At 44.1% G+C, this 18,275-nt stretch overlaps 1 protein-coding gene across 4 annotated transcripts in view; it reads right to left on the bottom strand.

Moving 5' to 3' along the window:
- SLC44A1 (solute carrier family 44 member 1) overlaps positions 1 to 18,275 on the bottom strand; it is an 82,714-nt gene that overhangs the window by 18,946 nt on the left and 45,493 nt on the right. For all 4 annotated transcript variants that reach the window (XM_035140583.3, XM_088658861.1, XM_060268884.2 and 1 more), the window contains 6 exons: positions 15,122 to 15,291; positions 11,992 to 12,081; positions 8,555 to 8,694; positions 6,643 to 6,829; positions 4,794 to 4,959; positions 1,140 to 1,296 (listed from right to left, as the gene is read on the bottom strand). In XM_035140583.3, coding sequence (XP_034996474.2) covers positions 1,140 to 1,296; positions 4,794 to 4,959; positions 6,643 to 6,829; positions 8,555 to 8,694; positions 11,992 to 12,081; positions 15,122 to 15,291 — 910 coding nt within the window. The remainder of the gene's footprint in view (positions 1 to 1,139; positions 1,297 to 4,793; positions 4,960 to 6,642; positions 6,830 to 8,554; positions 8,695 to 11,991; positions 12,082 to 15,121; positions 15,292 to 18,275) is intronic.

Here is an 18,275-nt window from a genome sequence, read left to right as displayed (position 1 = left end):
AGTCAAACATGCAAAAAAAAGCTTCTTTTTCCCGGCATGAGGGAGAGAAATCATGTGGAAGATGGAATCAGGCAAAGAAACCTAAGTGTGACTCAGGCCATACACGGAGACAGTTAACCGCTATTTCCACAGTTGTGGTGACAAAAGTTATTCCTGCAATTGTGGAAATGGCCCTCTCTGCGTCTAGCCTGGTTCATGCTGAGACACCATCACTCCGGAGGGAGAATTGTGTGGTGGAAAAAGTGGTTGGTAGTCATGCCTGAATCAACCCACAGATCATACGGGACAAGGCTTTGGGGCCCACCCTCCTCATTATCTGGACTCTTGTAGTGGCCAAGCATCTCACCATCCACTTTCCCGTATAAAGTTGTTATAAGGTAAACTTCAGTCATGAAGAAAGCTTGCCAAAAGCTCTCAAAAGTCTGGCTTCATTTCTTTATCCACAACCTGAAAATTCTGCCGTGTTGACAATAACATTGAGATCCCTCCTTTGTATTCAAAGTGGCCAGCCACATCACACTGTGACACAGCCTTTATTTTTCACAACCCCCTTTTGAACAGGCTGAGCTTTAAATCATTACAGAAGCCTAAAAGGGTAGCCTCAAGAATTTCCGCCAACGTCTGGATCAGTGTTTTCCAAACTCGGGTCTCCAGCCATTTTTGGACTGCAATTCCCATCATCCCTGATCACTGCTCTTGCTAGCTAGGGATGCTGGGAGTTGTAGTCAAAAAACAGCTGGCGACCCAAGTTTGGGAAACACTGAACTTGGCTATTAAATTGTCCAAATGACATTCTAAAGATATATGTGCATTTTAAAAATATGTTCTAAATGTGCATTTAGTTAAATAAATAAAAAATCAGGCCCCAACAGAATCTGTTTTTTGTCCCTTTTCTGCACTACCCCCCAAACAGGTGTTTTTGCCACTTGTGCTTCAGAAGGCATGTTTTACTCATCGGGGTGAGAAGACAACTCTCCTTTTTAATCCAGAGGCATATCTGGCTTGTCACTTTGAGGAGCAAAATGCTGAACTAGATCGGTTTTGGGGACCCAGCCGAGCTGTTCTTATGCTCTATTTACATTTTTCACCTGTCAGTTCCACCAATGGCCCATAGTAATATAGCAAAGTGTTCCCCTTACTTTTCCTTTGACTTGGGTATGAATATACATGAGTATCATTCTTGGAATCTTCACTAAGGTAATAATGAAAGACCCTTTAGCCACAGTTCCTAGGTGGTAACAGATCAAGCGATTGACAGACGCCAGAATAGGTGTGAATGGCAGATTCCGTTTTTCTCTGTAGAGAAAAATTAAAAAAATACAAACGCAGTGACAACAGATAGCATCAGCAGACAAAAGCAGGTAGCAACAGTGTTACTCAGAGGCCAACTTGAGATGCGAAGAACCCTACACAATGGTAGTTCTGTAGTGAGTCTCAGCAATCATTAAGACCTCTGTCCATAAAGCCCAAGAAACAGAGAGACTAAAGGGATTCTTGATTAAGAAGGCAGAACTACCGTATCTAGTAACGTGTCTTGTCTATTACAGTGTTAACTGGTATCATGTGTTTCCTTGTTCAAATTAATTTTGTACATATCGCATCATGGCAGCCCCTTGCTGGCTTTGAGATGGCTATGAAGCTCTGCTTCATTAGCAGAAAATAAGATTTTGATTTCACACAGAACTGATCCAATCTTCTCCATATACTACGGCAGACAAAATGATGGCACCAATTTCGTAAAAGTATCGAAAGGCACAAACCAAGCTAACCAGGATCTGAAACCAGGATTTTAGAGCCTGGTTAGTAAACTGAGATCAAACCACAGTTCCCCCATTCAGATGTAACAGGAAACTGTGATTTAGATTATCCGCAACAGAAGCACTAGAGCCCCCATAGGAAAGAGGGGAGGGCAAAAAGGAGCTGTTCTCAGTTTCCTAAATCATTATTGATTAAGCTGAGATTGTTGCATCTGTTTCCTACTATAATGAAGGCTGTTAAAGGAGACCCAGGTCATGATCTTATTGCAGGAGTGAAATTGATTCAAAGAACCGATATGCGTGTTTAGCTATCTAGACCAAAACAATCAGAGCACCAGCCTATACATATTATGGGGCTAAAATAAACCAACATTTTAGATCAGTTATTCCCAAACTTGGGTCTCCAGTTGTTGGACCAACAGAAATAGCAAAGAACATGCAAAACTTGGGTTATTTACAAACAGGCCTGTGAATGAACAACAGCCGATTTCAAGAGAGAAAGAAGCTTAAGGTAAATGACAGAAATTAAACCATGCCAAGTCACCACGAGGAACCTGTTGCCTCAGGAGCCCAGGATGTAACTTTCATTCATTTTATTCACTTGGGAGTGGTCCACTTGCTTCTTCTTTGGCGACCATTCGTATCTGAGTAAGATTGTCTTCCATAAACACGGTTTTAACAATGGGTCCATAAGTGACTATGGAGACCAATTCTGGATCCACACGTCCTTCCACATTGGTTTCCGGGCGGGAATTGATCACGGTGAGGATTTGCCAAGCGCGCCTTCCTCTTAGAACGTTTCTCCCTCGGGTCCCGAGATCGAGTGTCTTCAAAGCCCATGACACCTTTGGTAAAGGCTGTTCTCCAACTGGAGCGCTCGCATGCCAGTGTTTCCCAGAGCGATTTTGGCCTTAAATGGAAAGCCTGGACTTTGAAGTCATCTTATTTTACTTGTTATTTGTATTATATTTACTGTTTTTAATTAGGTTTTGTAATTTTGGATTATGCCAAATGCTTTATCTGAGTGGATGTAGCAACCAAGTAATTTCGTTGTTCCCGCAAGGGGACAATGACAATAAAGATATCTTATCTTATCTTGTCAGTGTTTATACTACATTTTTTTAGATTTGCCTTGGGACAGTCTTTAAACCTCTTTTGTTGACCACCAGCATTACACTTTCCATTTTTAAGTTTGGAATAGAGTAGTTGCTTTGGAAGACAATCATCAGGCATCCGCACTACATGACCACTCCAACGAAGTTGATGTTGATGTTGAAGAATCATTGCTTCAACACTGGTGATCTTTGCTTCTTCCAGTACACGGATATTTGTTCGCCTGTCTTCCCAAGTGATGTGTAAAATTTTTCGGAGACACCGTTGATGGAATCTTTCGAGGAGTTGGAGATGGTGTTTATAAGTGGCCCATGTTTCACAAGCATATAGTAAGGTTGGTAGTACAATAGCTTTGTAAACAAGAATTTTGGTTTCCCTGTGAATGTCCCGGTCCTCAAACACTCTGCTCTTCAATCAGGAGAAAGCCGCACTTGCAGAGCTCAAGCGATGCTGGATTTTGGCATCAACGTTGGCCCTTGTGGAAAGGTAACTTCCCAGGTAGGAGAAGTGATCAACAAGGGGTCCACTTGCATGAGGAGCATAACATGAGAGAGACTGCCAGGGGCTGAGGAAGATGCGTGCACAGTGGACACATACTGTTCTCATAAGTGAAAAAAAAAGCCCTCTCTGGTGACACCTGAAGATGTCTAAATTCATGAAGAGACTGGAAGGAGAGCCAATACCCTCATTTAGGGGAACACTTTCAATCTGCAAGCAATGGTTTATTGGTTTTAGTGTGCTTTCAGCATTTTAAGCTGCTTTAAATGGAAATGTTGCACTGGTATAGTTCACTCCCATGTCTTTTACAATCAAAGTGATTTAAAATCATCAACAACTTTGGGTGCATTAATAAATGTAAGAGAACTTTCGATTTAGAGTTATATTTACAATATAAATAATATCACATTTAATAAATCCCCCCCTCCCTGTACTGAATTTCATTCACATTAGACAGGAAACTACTCCCTTAAACCTTGAAGGGAACAGTCTTCTGTCTAACTTAAATGAAATAATCTGAACAATGGTGATTCTTAACAAAATGTACCCTCTCTCATTTGAGACTTGTTCTGACCCACTGCATAGGTCATACAGATCAGAGCAGCCTAACTGCAGGGGTGGGTGGGTGGGTGACAGTGCTCTCTGCTGCTTATCTAACATACAAAATTTTTTTTGTACTTAGCATTTTTTCATATTTAGCCTACAGGCCTCAGCAAACAAAGCACCACACCCAGCAGTATTGAACTTTGATCGCCTCTGATGTAGTCACACCCCAGTCATGCAAAACAGCCACTGCAGACGTACGAGATCCAATATTGGCCAAGGTGCTGTTTACACAGAAACTGTGTTCTAGGTGAACAAGAGAGTGGAATGTTACAGGTAGGTAGCCGTGTTGGTCTGAGTCGAAGCAAAATAAAAAAAATTCCTTCAGTAGCACCTTAAAGACCAACTAAGTTTTTATTTTGGTATGAGCTTTTGTGTGCACGCACACTTCTTCAGATACACTGAAACAGAAGAGCCAGACCCTTATGTATATTCAGAGGGTGGTGGGGGTGGGTGGGAATGGGTGATGGGCTGATAGGAGTGGTAAACCTGTTGATGGCTGTTAACGACTGCTGAGGACTGCAATAGGTCCTGCAGGAAAAAAGCAAGGGCTGAGGCGCTAAAGAAAGGTTGATCATGCATAATGAGATAAGAATCCTATGTCTTTGTTCATCCCAGGTGGCTCCATGGTTTTAAGCTTGGTAATGAGTTCCAATTCCAGAGAGTGGAATGTCTATTACAGATCAAAACCAGCCAAGCACAATACTGGAGGCTTTGCCTTTGAGTTTCATCTTCTCATTATACCATCTGCCCATGCCCTGTTTACTTCTGAGGTTTTAGAGAACCAGCCTCTCGTGATTAAACTGCCCCGGAATCTCTCACCTTGTAAAATAATATGTCACAACGGCTCCTGCTACAGTCATCTGTTGACAGGCAAGGATGAATTCACTGATCCAAACTAACCCCACGACGTGATACCACCACATGTACCTCAGTGGGCCTGCAACGTGGAACTCTACAAAGCCCTGGTCGTTTTTGACAGGGCTACCTAGAAGCAGAAATAGAGAGGAAGGGAGAAAGGCATTCAAAATAGGCCATTGCACAGCAACACGACATGTTTAATATCGGCACAAAAGAATTATGCCCATGGAGCAACTCCTCGCTTTACGAGGCAGAGGTATATTCTACGGGTATTTAAAAAACAAAATAAAAACAATAAACACTGTCTTTCTGTCTTAAAAAAAAAGAACTCCAAAGGTGGCAAACATATCTCGATTAAAAAACCCACATGATGACAAATCAAGTAACTTATTAAGATTTGCTAAATGACACTTAAAGGAGCCAGGATATTATCCTATAGCCTCCACATACTCTATAGAAGAGCCATGCCTTTACAACAGGCATCCCCAGACTTCGGCCCTCCAGATGTTTTGGACTACAATTCCCATCTTCCCCAACCGCTGGTCCTGTTAGCTAGGGATCATGGGAGTTGTAGGCCAAAACATCTGGAGGGCCGCAGTTTGGGGATGCCTGCTTTACAACATAGAATCATAGAATTGTAGACTTGGAAGAGTCATCTAGCCCAACCCCCTGAAATGCAGGAATCTTTTGCCCAACATGGGACTTGAACCCACGACCTTGAGATTAAGAGTCTCATGCTCTACTGACTGAGCTACTGAGGCAGAAGGCCAGCAATAATGGGTCCAGAAGGGCTTCTTTCAGGAGACCATTTCAGAATGACGGTGCCACAAAGCAGAAATGTCCCTCTGCCGTGTAACTGTCCGCTAACTCACAAAGAGTGGGGAATGCAGAAGGATCTGAACTTAATCTAAGCTGGGCTGGGGCCCCTCCTGCCTGTGGGTCTAATTAGGCCTACCAAGCTCCCCCCACCAACACCTGATATATCGTGCACACGTCTTACACGATACATGACGTCAGGTTTGGAGCAGGTAAAGACATGGGTCAGCCAAAGGGGGTTTGCAGGAACCACCAACCAGCTGATCAAAGGCATGGGCACTGCAGGCTCCGACGATCAGCTAACTGTCGGGTCCGCAAAGCGTCGTGCACAGCAACGTGCAAGCACTCATGGTCAGCTGGTGGTTGGGTCTTGCAACCCCCAGCTGCTGAGTGCTTGGTGTTCTGATTTCAAGCAGTTTTTGACTTCAAACCGTGTGTGCAAAATCACGCCGCCCACCTGTCTGGGGGTGAAGTGAGGGAGATAGAAATCTGGCCTGCCAGCCAGAACCAGCTCCTCACCCCTGATTAGGCAGGTACATAGAAGAAGAGATGATCCTCCAGCTATTCTAGTAGTAGTCCAGGGCCTTAAAAGCTAAAACCAGCACTCTAACGGGGCTCAGAAACAAATCAGCAAAGGGTGAAGAATTTTAAATATTGGCGAAAGGCATTCGCTACGGCAGATCACAGGAAATAAATGGGCTGCCTTATTCAGGATTGGCTGGAGTTTTCAAGTGCTTTCCCTGCAGGCACAAAGCGGGAAAGTTCAGCGCCTGCCTTTAACATCCATGCGCACCTGCTGCGAAGCCACGGCTCAATGTGCTCATACATAAAGATCTCATGCCTTGTTTTGTTTTCATTTATTTTAATGCAGACTCATTTACTTGGCTGAATTTCATTTGATTCGGTCAATAGAGAAGAGCGACACATAACACTTTCTGAGGTTAGCAAAGAGGAGGAGAGACAGGAAGTATGAAATTGTGCGGGATTTACATACCTGTGGTACCTAGGAAGAGCAAGACCGCGATCCAATAGATCCAGAAGAGCATGAGGGCAAAAAACGTCCAAAATGGCTGGAAGACGAGTAGTGGCAGGTGAATGAAGACCTTGCCAGCCACGTGGAACAAGGCAATGGTGAGAGATACTCGCTTGCGCATAACTAACATGATCAACAGTAAGATAACCTGCAAAAGGAAGGAGACTTGTTTTAGATGAATTCTACCTACTGAGACAAGACTCCAAAGTCTCACCCACAGCTCCGGAACTTAATTTTATATGTAATGTTCCTAGCCTTAGTCGTCATTACAAAACGTATGAAGCCATCCTGACTTCATGAGCCACCTACTAACAATACAGTGGTGCCCCGACTTACGAATTTAATCCATTCCGAAGGCACCTTTGTAGGTCGAAAAATCCGTAAGTCGAAAAGCACCATTGGAAACGCGATTTCCCACAGGAACGCATTGGAAACGGAAAAAATCGTAAGCATCTAAAAATACGTAAGTCAGAAAAACCCTATCTAAAACCGCCGCGGTTTCCTTTCAGATGTCGAGAAATTTGTAAGCATGCAGCCATTTGCCCCATTCGTAAGTCAAAAAATCCGGTTGTCGAGTCGTTCGTAAGTCGAGGTACCACTGTAATGGGTGCATTCATGGGCATCACAGCACATAACTGGTCAGAGAAACCTGAGCACCAATTGATGCAGCCCTTTTGTTGCCCACCAGTGTTTCAAAAAGTGGTGACTTACTGAAGTGTGTATCTAACCAAGGATATTTCACTATACTTCCACTTCCTCACATTTCTGGTTTAAGAGCAAAGTTTGCATCACTATGCGGATGACCATACCACTAGCTCCATATGTAAACTTAAGCTTTTATTGTTTTATATATCCCTCTCCTTGCCTCCAGACTCATCCTTCTCATGCTAAAAACAAAACAAAAACCCTTCAGTACCACTGACACCTGTCCCTCTCTCACTCACTCACATACACAGAGAAAGCAAACAACAGCCATAATGTTGTTATAAATGCACTGCTGTCAATGGATTTCTATGGGCTGGTTCACATAAGATCTCAGTGCCAGCGGCGGAGGAAGCCACTGGGGTGCCTGGGGCAGCGCACCTATAGGAGCGGGGCGAGATGAGCCTCTGGGGCCTCCTCCCTGACTCCTCCCACTCAGCCGCCCTATAGCTGGGGGGGGGAGGCAGCGGGCAGACTGCTTCGGCAGCGCAGAGCCTGCGTGCACCCAAGCCACCCGTCTCTCCCAGGAGAGACATGTGGCTCGGGCATGCTGCAGGCCCTACGGTGAGTGCCGCCCGGCATTTTGTCACCCCCCTCAGTGGTGACACCCAGGGCAGCCCGCACCCACTGCACCCTCCTTCCTGCTCAGTGCTTAGTTTCACGTTCGGCAAAATGCAGGAGCAATTGGAAGAAAGGGGCACTTGGGTGACATGAGAGGGGCATATCCACTATGGGTTGCATCAACTAGTTTTTACTCAGAAAAGACCCATTGAAACGAATGCACCTTTGTTGGTCATGTCCATTAATTTTAATTAATTCCAGAATCTCAGTATGACTGATGTTGGATACAACCCAATGTCCTAATTGATGCGGCAGGTTCCAGGCCCTGTGGGAGGCAGCCTACAAGCCCGTCTGCCTTCTCCCCGCACAGAAAACCTACCTGATACTCCACAACGTACGAGGGTTGCTTCGCGTTTTCCTACAGGGACTAGGGGAATAGGCCTGTACCTGTGTGTACAGCATCACACATACGAATTGCAAATGCTTACTGCATGAGCGAGAAAGCTGTCATTTGCAGCCGTGAAGCTGAATACTTTGCTTCCTGCTCTGGCCTACACAGATATGCAGCATGTGTCAAGGAGCCCTGACTCCACAGCTATTAAATACGTACCGTGAAGACCGTAGCTGCAATGGCATAGATCAGAAGGGCCTGACGATTGTCTTTGGATATTTGAAGCTGATCCACTGTAAGAGTATCACTAGGAGACTTCCGCTGCTTGGCGTACAACCACCACAATATTCCAGTACCACCTGTGCCCACGAAGGAGGAGATATTGTGCATTTCAGTTTCGCAACATACGTGTAATAATGTATAAGGAGCACAATTAGCTTGGCCAGTTTCATCCTTTACCAGGCTAGATTCAGACTTCTCTGATCTGCTGCAACATAAATGTCAGGGCGGTGTGGCATTCTGATATCGCAAAAGACAACTGATCAAAGAGGGCTTGCTTTTTACAAGACATCTTACCAGAGCTATGATGCTGTTCCGTAATTAGAAGCTGAGGAGTTCCAGGCAAGAAAAGGTTATACACAGGAATTATTAACTAAGACACTCAATAGGCTAGGATATGGTGATCGGCATGAACCAGAATCGCAACTGGCACCTCTCCCTGAAGCCTGCTCATAGATGTCTCTCTATTTCTTGAGGCCTTGCTTTGCATTCCACCTTCATCACTGGTGAGAACTAAGAGGGATTTTTTTTTAAAAAAAAGCTGGGATCAATGGAGCATCCATTTGCCCTTCCCCCCAAATACATTTTTGACCCCGGCTGAACTTCTCAGTTCCCTTTGGTGGATGCTGTTTTTGCTGAAATGGTAACTTGACAGGAGACAACCATCTTAACTGCTTACTACTCTTTTAATGATTGTTTCCCCTGGTCCTTTGTATCCTGCTTTGAGCAGATTCTGTTTGCTGGAAACTGAAACTTGGAATTCTATAAATAAATGCCCTCTTCTCCGATCTCCAAATCATCTTGCCCAAGGATCACGAGGTGGAAAGGGTTATTATCTGCTTCCTCCTCCAACTTCTGGCTTGAAGAAAACTGCTGTTAGTGGGTGGCTTTTCACAAATGCCTCATGCCAATATTGATGCAGTGCATCAATACAATTAGGGCAAAGACAGCCAATAACACTCTTGTAATTTTATAGCTTTTTATCTTGTATCACTATCTTTCCCTTGCCTGCTTCTTTTGCACTTTTCTATTCAGCGAAGTCTTATTCCCTGAAATCATCAATGGGAGGTAATTGTGGAATGTAAATATTGCCAGTGCTTTGTCCCTTTATTTTTCTTTCTAATAATTGGCCGCATCCTCATTCAGTCCCATAAATCCTTAAACCAAATGGATATTGCTCCCATGGGCATAGCTTTAATAGTGCAACAATGGCTGCAAATCAATTGTTTCTGAAGTAGAAGGTGAATGGTTTTAAAGGAAGCAAGAAGGACAAAGGGAAGCGTCACTTCCCTACTGATCTCTTCCAGTGTCTCTCTTTAAAGGCAGGAAAATGAACTCCCATCTTTGCAATGCTCATAGAACAACCCAGAAGGACATACAGTGGTACCTCTACTTACGAATGGAGCTCCGTCCGCCATCTTGGATGCGGTTTAGATAGGATTTTTTCTACTTACGAATTTTTAGATAGGTTTGCTTCGACTTACAAATTTTCTCTCCCAATGCATTCCTATGGGATTCGACTTACAATTTTTTTTCGACTTATGAATGTACGTTCGGAACGCATTAAATTCATAAGTAGAGGTACCACTGTATGCGCCTCATTCTCAAGTCATGCTTCAACATTTGCCTGAGCAGACAAATGCCAGGGCACATCACACAAGGTCCACCCCCACCCTTGGCTCCATCCCTGACCTTCCCAACATTGCACAGGCTTCACTTGAACACAAGTAAAGTCTTCCAGGTGATCAGGGACCCTGCTTTATCTGGGTTTCTGGGTATCACTCCAAGGGATTCTACTCGTATTCAAACGTACACAAGTAGAAGCTCCACACAGTGATTTCCTGCACAACATGGGAAGGGCAGGGACTGGATGAGGCCATGCCCATGACAACGTTGGGAATGATGCTTGCATGTGATCTGGATTCTGGCAGATAGATACCCATAGCTAAGGGACCATTTGGATAGAGGGTGTCCAGCATAGGACCGCACTAGTTAACCCCCCCAAACATATGGAATTTTCAAGGTCCCTTTCAATTGGGGTTTAGGCCCAGTTTTGGCACAGAAACTGCTTTGGTTGCCCTGCATTTGTTGGGAGAGAGACAGGGGAAATATGTCCGAGTTAATTCTCCTCAAACTCTTAGCGGCTTTCAATACCATGAAACTGCCTGAGTTGGGGATGGTGTCACCGCTTTGTGGTGCTTCCAGTTCTACTTGGGAGCTCAGCAACCAGAGGGTGTTGCTTGTGGAGTGCTTTTCAACCCCGTGGAGCCTTCAATGTGGAGCTCCTCAGGGCTCAATTTTATCCCCTATGCCATGGGTCGGCAAACTAAGGCTCGCGGGCCAGATCAGGCCCAACTGCCTTCTGGATCCGGCCCGCTGAAGGTCCGGGAATCACCGCATGGATCGCCAGCGCGCATGTTCTTTCACTCTCACTCACACGGCGGCAGCACCTCCTCCCTCCCTCCTCCTGGCTTCTCCCCACCCTGCCTAGAGGAGGAAGGAGGCTAAGCTTTGTTGGTGCCAGCAGCAGCAGCGATTGAGCAGCCACCATTTTAAGCAGCCCCTCTCCGGAGCCCTTTCACGCACCGCTCATCATCCCTCCGCTGTCGCCTCCAGCCCCTGCCGCTCGCAAGACACAGGGGCTCGTAGTGCTCTTGCATCGTCCCCCCCCAAATAGTCCGGCCCCCACAAGGTCTGAGGGACAGTGGGCCAGCCCCCTGCTGAAAAAGTTTGCTGACCCCTGGCCTGTGCTATTTAACATCTACATGAAACCGCTGAGTGGGACCATCCAGAGTTTTGGAGGACGTTGTCAGCAATATGCCGATGACCTACAGCTCTACTTCTCCATTACATCGGCAGGAGAGGCAGTGGATGTGCCTTGGTAATGAGATGAGATGAGAGCTAACAAACAAGCTCAATCCAGATACGACTGAGGGACTGTTAGTGGGTGGTTCCCTAGCCCGGATGGATGGGAGGTTGCCTGCTCTTGATGGGGTTACACTCTCTCTGAAGGAGTGGGTATGTAACTTGGCAGTACTCCTGGATCATTTGCTGTCGCTTGAGGTTCAGCTGGTTCCTTCACTGCAAGAAGTGAGGTTACAGGGAACCAGAGAGAGGGCCTTTTTGGTAGTGGCGCCTGCCCTGTGGAACGCCCTCCCATCAGATGCCAAGGAAATAAACAACTCTCTGACTTTCAGAAAACATTTGAAGGCAGCCCTGTATAGGAAAGTTTTTAATGTTTGATGTCTTACTGTGTTTTAATTTGTTGGAAGCCGCCCAGAGTGGCTAGGGCAACCCAGTCAGATGGGCACAACAACAACAACAACAACAACAACAACAACAACAACAACAACAACAGACCAGCTTCAGCAACTTACCAAGTGATCCCAGAACAACAAGAATTGTTAAAATCCAAACAAGCACTCTTGAAATGTATCTTATTATCACCATCATAATCATGGAAAGCACTGCAGAAAACAAAAGAAAATAAGAAGGGTAATTATTTAAAGTGGAACCAGCAAAAACAAAAAAAGAGACTTTATTAATACAAATACAATTGAATTCCCTTTTTAACTGTTTGTACAAAAATGTACAAGATAAACTATCTACCCTACTCAGTGTCTGATTTGCCAGTTAAACAAACCAACCCTATATGAACATTTATACACATCATGGGATATACGGTATGTACTTAACAGAGAGATGCAGACACGTACAATGACAGAACAAATGTTGACATGATAGAGCTGCAACTTTATTATCATGAGTTGCAAAAATACCGCACAACTCATGTTGAGCACAACCCAAAAAGTTGCATGCAGACACACACATGCTCAAAAAGCACAATTATTATGACAAGTATGAATTTAAGATGTCAAGATTGTGACAAGAACCACATGCTACTTTATGCTTGAGCTGCGTTTTTCAGGAGAGGTCATTAAATAAGATCTTTTCACTGCCAATCTTCTACTTGTCTAGCTCTTTGTTGATTTGGAACATGAAGGTCTCATCGCTTGGCACTTAGTATCATAATGCCAGCATGGGCAAGTGTCTCCTACAAACTACATTGCCTTGGGAAAGCATGAAGAGCTCCAATGGCTTTCAGACTGCAGGTATAACTTGGGAGGTGGCCCTGTTCCTGAAATGAACCTAGCTGGTCATTCACAGCAAAAAAACAAAGTTCTAGTTACAGGTAGGTAGCCGTGTTGGTCTGAGTAGAAGCAAAAATAAAAAAAATTCCTTCAGTAGCACCTTAAAGACCAACTTAGTCGGTCTTTAAAGTGCTACTGAAGGGTTTTTTTTTATTTTAGCAAAAAACAAAGTTTGTTTATGTGTATGCAAATGTAAAGGTATACTGTAGCAAAAGCCCAAAATTAGCAAGTACTGTATCCAAAAACACAGAAGAGCAGGTGAATGCTGACAATCACTTAAATCTGACGCAGAACATACGCTAGTGAATACTGATAAAATGGGGAAATGCCTATCAGTTTTCAGACATTTAGTAACTTCAGCCGGGATTGTCAACATTCACAATGCATGCCAGCATTCACCGACATTTGGAATATTCACTGCTGCATGAAATGTGAAGGCTTTTAAGTGAAAATCAGCTACACTGACCATAACTTGGCAACAATCGTGCAAAATCAATTTAACTTAGTTACCAAGTTTCAGAGGTCTACATTTCCATTATTCCTCCCAAGGTGACGAGTTTAACATGCTTGTGCTTCTCTGTTATTTTAATTGTCTATTTATTCTACTGTAACAGGTCTTGATATAATCAATAATCAATCACTGATGTAATCGTTTTCCTCCTGTGGGGGTTTATATAACAGCTGGGCCACTTTGGCTTCCATTTTTAATCAATGGAGTCTTCCATCGGCATTTTCTATTATATTCAATATGTTTAAACAGAAACTTTAGCTTAGTATTAATAATTAGGAGCTGTAGGTGAAATTCTGCTTGCGTGACAGGATTTCTTCTTCTTTTACCCCTCTGGCAAGTCCTGCCTAGGATTGGCAAACCCTGCCTAGGCCCTGTGTCTGTCTGTGTCTGCCACCTGCGTCTGTCTGGGTTAATTCATACCAAAACTCCAATGTCACATAATAATGCAAATAATGTTTTTTTCAACTCTGCACAAAATTAAGAAGAGGCTTTAGGTACGGCTGCAATCTTTAATCTATTTAATTGATTATTCAAGTAAGTAGTTGATTAATCACTGAAAGCCAATTTTAATTAAAACTGCACTGAATGTTCACCCTTGAACATTTAAAGTTAAAGTGAAGTTTTATGGGGGGGGGGGAGAGAGCATTCTGCCCAAACCTGCTCTTTATTGCAGTCATTTCCCCTCTATTGCTGTTTCTGTGCGATTTTTTAAATAATAATAAAAAATTCTTTCTCCTTTGCTACATAATCTCAGCCAATTGAGGATCATGTAACATAATAACATCCTAGAGCCAATCAGATTTGACTACAAGGTGATGCCAAGGAAAGGCAAAACTGTGCTGCCCTCATTCTAAAGCCAACGCAGCCGTACCCATGCCAGAATGTGCTTCAGAATGCACATTCAAGTATGCTGCATCTCGTTGAGAGCAGGCAGAGAACGTCTACACTCGGATGAACATCCCAGGACACATTCTGATGTGCATCTGGGTCTGTGTTCTCCTTTTGTTGCATTTATATGACTTCATTCGAACTTTTCGAAGTGTCCTCTTAACAGCCACTGAAAAGGTTATTTTTTGGGGGAAGGGGCATGTGTGTGTCAGCTCTGCTCTCATTTGAAATAATCAAATAAAAATTTTAATTCACGGGACTCTTTTTTAGGGTTAGTTAGGTTCCGGTATGTTTCAGAAACAGAGAATAGGAGAATTTTGAAATATGGGCCTTCTCTTCCAAGAATGATCGATAGCCTTTGTTTATTAAAGTGCAAGCTCCACAATTCATGCAACCATGATCAAAAAGGGCAGCTATACTAAAGCTATGGTGATGTTCACATTTGCTTAAATGATCTTTTCATTGACTTCTTGTTTTGCTTTGCTAGATCTCTGAGGGAGCACCTTACATGTGGTTCTCAGGCGATCTCCCACTGAACTGGGAGACTATTTATTAAAAAATAAAAATATCAGCCCTACTTTAACCCAAGTCCCTGAAGATATTAAGGGTTAAGTATCAACATTCACTTAGCAATCTGAACCCAAAGCTTAAGCCCAAGGCTTATGAATACTGTACACTTGGGAAGTTGTTTTAAAGGAAAGCAGAGGGTTCAATGACAGTGACACAGAGCTGAGTCAAAATCCCCACATTAATTACATATAAGGAGAGTCAAATGCACATACATATTTTTTTAAAAAACCATTTAATTCAGCTGCTGGGTAGGAAATATAATTTGGAATGGTCTGCTATAATAGCGAATACTGAACATGCTTTATTTCCATATTGTGGGGACAGAAGATGTTCACATTCTCCTGTTGCAGTACTGTAGAAATAGCTAAGAACGAGAAAAACAATTACCTAGTGATAACAAGCAAAGTCCCAATATAATCTCTCTGCAGGTCATTACTCCACTAATCAGCCTGTGCAAGACACTACTGTCACTGACAAAGGTGATCAGGGCCTCTGCAAACTTGGCATAGCAGGAAATGTTCACAGGAGCACAGCGATGGAAGAATGGAATAGGTGCACTGGTGATACAAGGAAAAGAAAATCAGAAAAAAAAATTACTCCTAGGTAATATAAATGCCACATCAACACACAAATGGAAGGTGAACTGATGTAGTACACTCCACCCTCGTAAACATCTAACCAAGAGCTGCAAGGTTAACGGAAAAGTGCTGCTATAAATGGAGATGACTGTAATGGGTCATGATGCTGTTTTTAAAAAACCAAGATATCCCGAGAAGAGGGTGGAGTGCACGTTCTGATGTTTCCCGCCCCGTCAACTCAGAACACAGAGCAAAACCCATCAGCCCCCAAATACAATTTTAAAATAAAAATAAAAAAATTTACTCCGCTAGTCCAATGTGTCTAGATATAATTATGTGTAACGTAGAAGTTTTGAGACATTTCCAGAAAATATTCAGATTGCGGTGAGCCTCGGGCAGACAATTTTCTGTAACTCCCAGAAGTAAGGCTGCTCACCTTAAGACTCTAGAGACTGTAGCATGACATAAAGGCAGTTCAGGGCATTTTACATGTATACATACCAGGGACCATGACAATTCCCCTACGGGCAGCAGCTAATGTATCCTCCACCTACAGCACCGCATACAGTACTGAATACTGTTCCAAAAGCTCTGTCGATATTCAGCAGCAGGTTGGGGAAGGGAAAAATAGAGATAGGGCCGTGGGGGTTGGGGAGGGAGTCCTGGCAATTCTATGTAAATCTCCTTAGATCATAGTAGGCAACCTTTTAGCCCCCAAGGTTGCCTACACAGGAAGAGAATGCCAGTGGTGTGGTCTGGGCATGCACGCCCACATGCACACCCACACATATCTCAGACAAACATTAAGCCCTCCACTCTTTCACAAACACCCTCCACACACCAATGCAATATACCTAGAATTCCAGGCCTAATTCTGCAGCTACCAAACCCAAAGTCTCAAACACAATGATTTGTTTTTGTTTTATCTGTATCAATGCTTTCCCAAGGAGTCCAGTTAATGTCCGTTTCAACTCCACTATAGCCAAGCAGGAGGGGAAATGCCTTTGAAAGCAGGGGTCCCAATGGCAATAGCCTCCCAGGGCAGATTTCCCTCCACCCCAGCACAGAACAGAATGTGTTCCTCCCAGCCTGTCAAACAGTTGTCTGGAAGGCTGAGAGGAGCATGATGTACACGTGCACCTTCTTGTGATTTATATGTTGATGTCCTGTACTCTTCCTTACCCCGCTTGCAATTGTACTCAGCTCAGCTTGGGCAACAGGCAGCACTCTTTACAGGACAACCCACAGCATCAAAATTCTGTAGTGAGGAGCATGGCTGCCAAGTCTCCCGTATTCCCTGGGAAACCCCCGTTTTTCCAGCCGTTTCCCGCTGGCAGCCTGGATTTTTAAAAACCCCGTAATTCCCCCGGATTATTACTGGCCCGGGGAGGCTCCTTCTGTGCATGTCTGGAGTCTCTGGACATGCGCAGAAGCGATTTCTGGCACTGCAGCCATTTTGGAAATGGGCAGAGCATGCGTAGAAGCGACTTCCGGTGCTGCTCTGCCCAGTTCCAAAATGGCCGCAGTGTCACTTCCAGTGCTGCGCCGCAGCCGATCCCGGAATTTTCAATCTGGGAGTTGGCACCTATGGTGAGGAGATGCAGTAAACTGAACACCAGAGGAGGAGAACACTTGGGCCGGCTGCATGGGAGGCCTGTGTTGGTCACATGAGACCTGCTGGTCATTGACTGATTTAGATTCTGGTCATAAGATTTTAAGTCTATTTCATGTTGGCTTAAGGAAATCTTCCACTGACATTAGAACAAAAAGGTGTCCAACGATTGTAGGAAAATAGCATTTAAGAAACAACTGTGTTGGAATGCCAAACATAGCAGACCTTCTCTATATATTTTATTTAAATGCTGAAGTCTCCTATTTTGACATACCATAAAGGTAAAGGTAAAGGGACCCCTGACCATTAGGTCCAGTCGTGTCCGACTCTGGGGTTGCGCGCTCATCTCGCATTATTGGCCGAGGGAGCCGGCGTATAGCTTCCAGTCATGTGGCCAGCATGACAAAGCCACTTCTGGCAAACCAGAGCAGCACATGGAAACGCCGTTTACCTTCCCGCTGTAGCGGTTCCTATTTATCTACTTGCATTTTGACGTGCTTTCGAACTGCTAGGTTGGCAGGAGCTGGGACCGAGCAACGGGAGCTCACCCCGTCACAGGGATTCGAACCGCCGACCTTCTGATCAGCAAGCCCTAGGCTCAGTGGTTTAACCACAGCGCCACCTGGGTCCACAGCGCCACCATAGCTAAATACAAATTTTGGCCCCAGTTTCCTATATTGTTCCATGTGCTGCAAAAGCATAGCTGAAGTCGTGCTTCGGCAGTGGTGCCGAAGTATCAACTTAATGCTTTTGCAATAATATCCAAATCTCTACCGTAAAGAATGGAAGGGAAATTCCACACTTCAGTCATCAGTATGTTGCATGGAATTAGGGCCTACTGATAAAAGCACAACTTCCTGGCATGTTAATGTTCCCATCAACCCCCATTCTTCCTACACAGACAGCAGCATTGCTGCCACCAAAATTTATACCAGACTGTCAAACCTATTTTTATTTCCCTTTGCACACAGAGAAGATTTCGCATTTCTATTTGCAAGACACTTGTCTTTCTAATTGGAGTCAATGAACAGAATCACTCTTTCATATGCAAAGGGGGCTTTATTTAACCTCTAGGCTCTTCTGTCTCTGAATCAGTTCCTGCTGTCTTACTTGCCAGGTTCAAGCAAGTTATGGCAAGCTGAGTATGCAATGCCTTTTGGGTCCTCGGTGGGAAGTCTTTCAAAAAAAATGCTCAACCTTCACTTCATGCAGGCAGAATAGAATATGCTGCCTTCAACAAATCCCTTTCACGATTTATTACTTAATCACTCGCAAACATACTTAACACTCATTGTCTAATTATTATCCCCAAATTGAGAGGAAGTTGCAACCTGCCACATCTAGAGAATTT

Source organism: Zootoca vivipara, chromosome 15, assembly GCF_965207765.1.
Source record: "Zootoca vivipara chromosome 15, rZooViv2.hap1.1, whole genome shotgun sequence".
Taxonomy (NCBI): Eukaryota; Metazoa; Chordata; class Lepidosauria; order Squamata; family Lacertidae; genus Zootoca; species Zootoca vivipara.
Note: the sequence above shows the minus strand (reverse complement) of the source record. Positions and strands in the feature narration are given on the sequence as shown.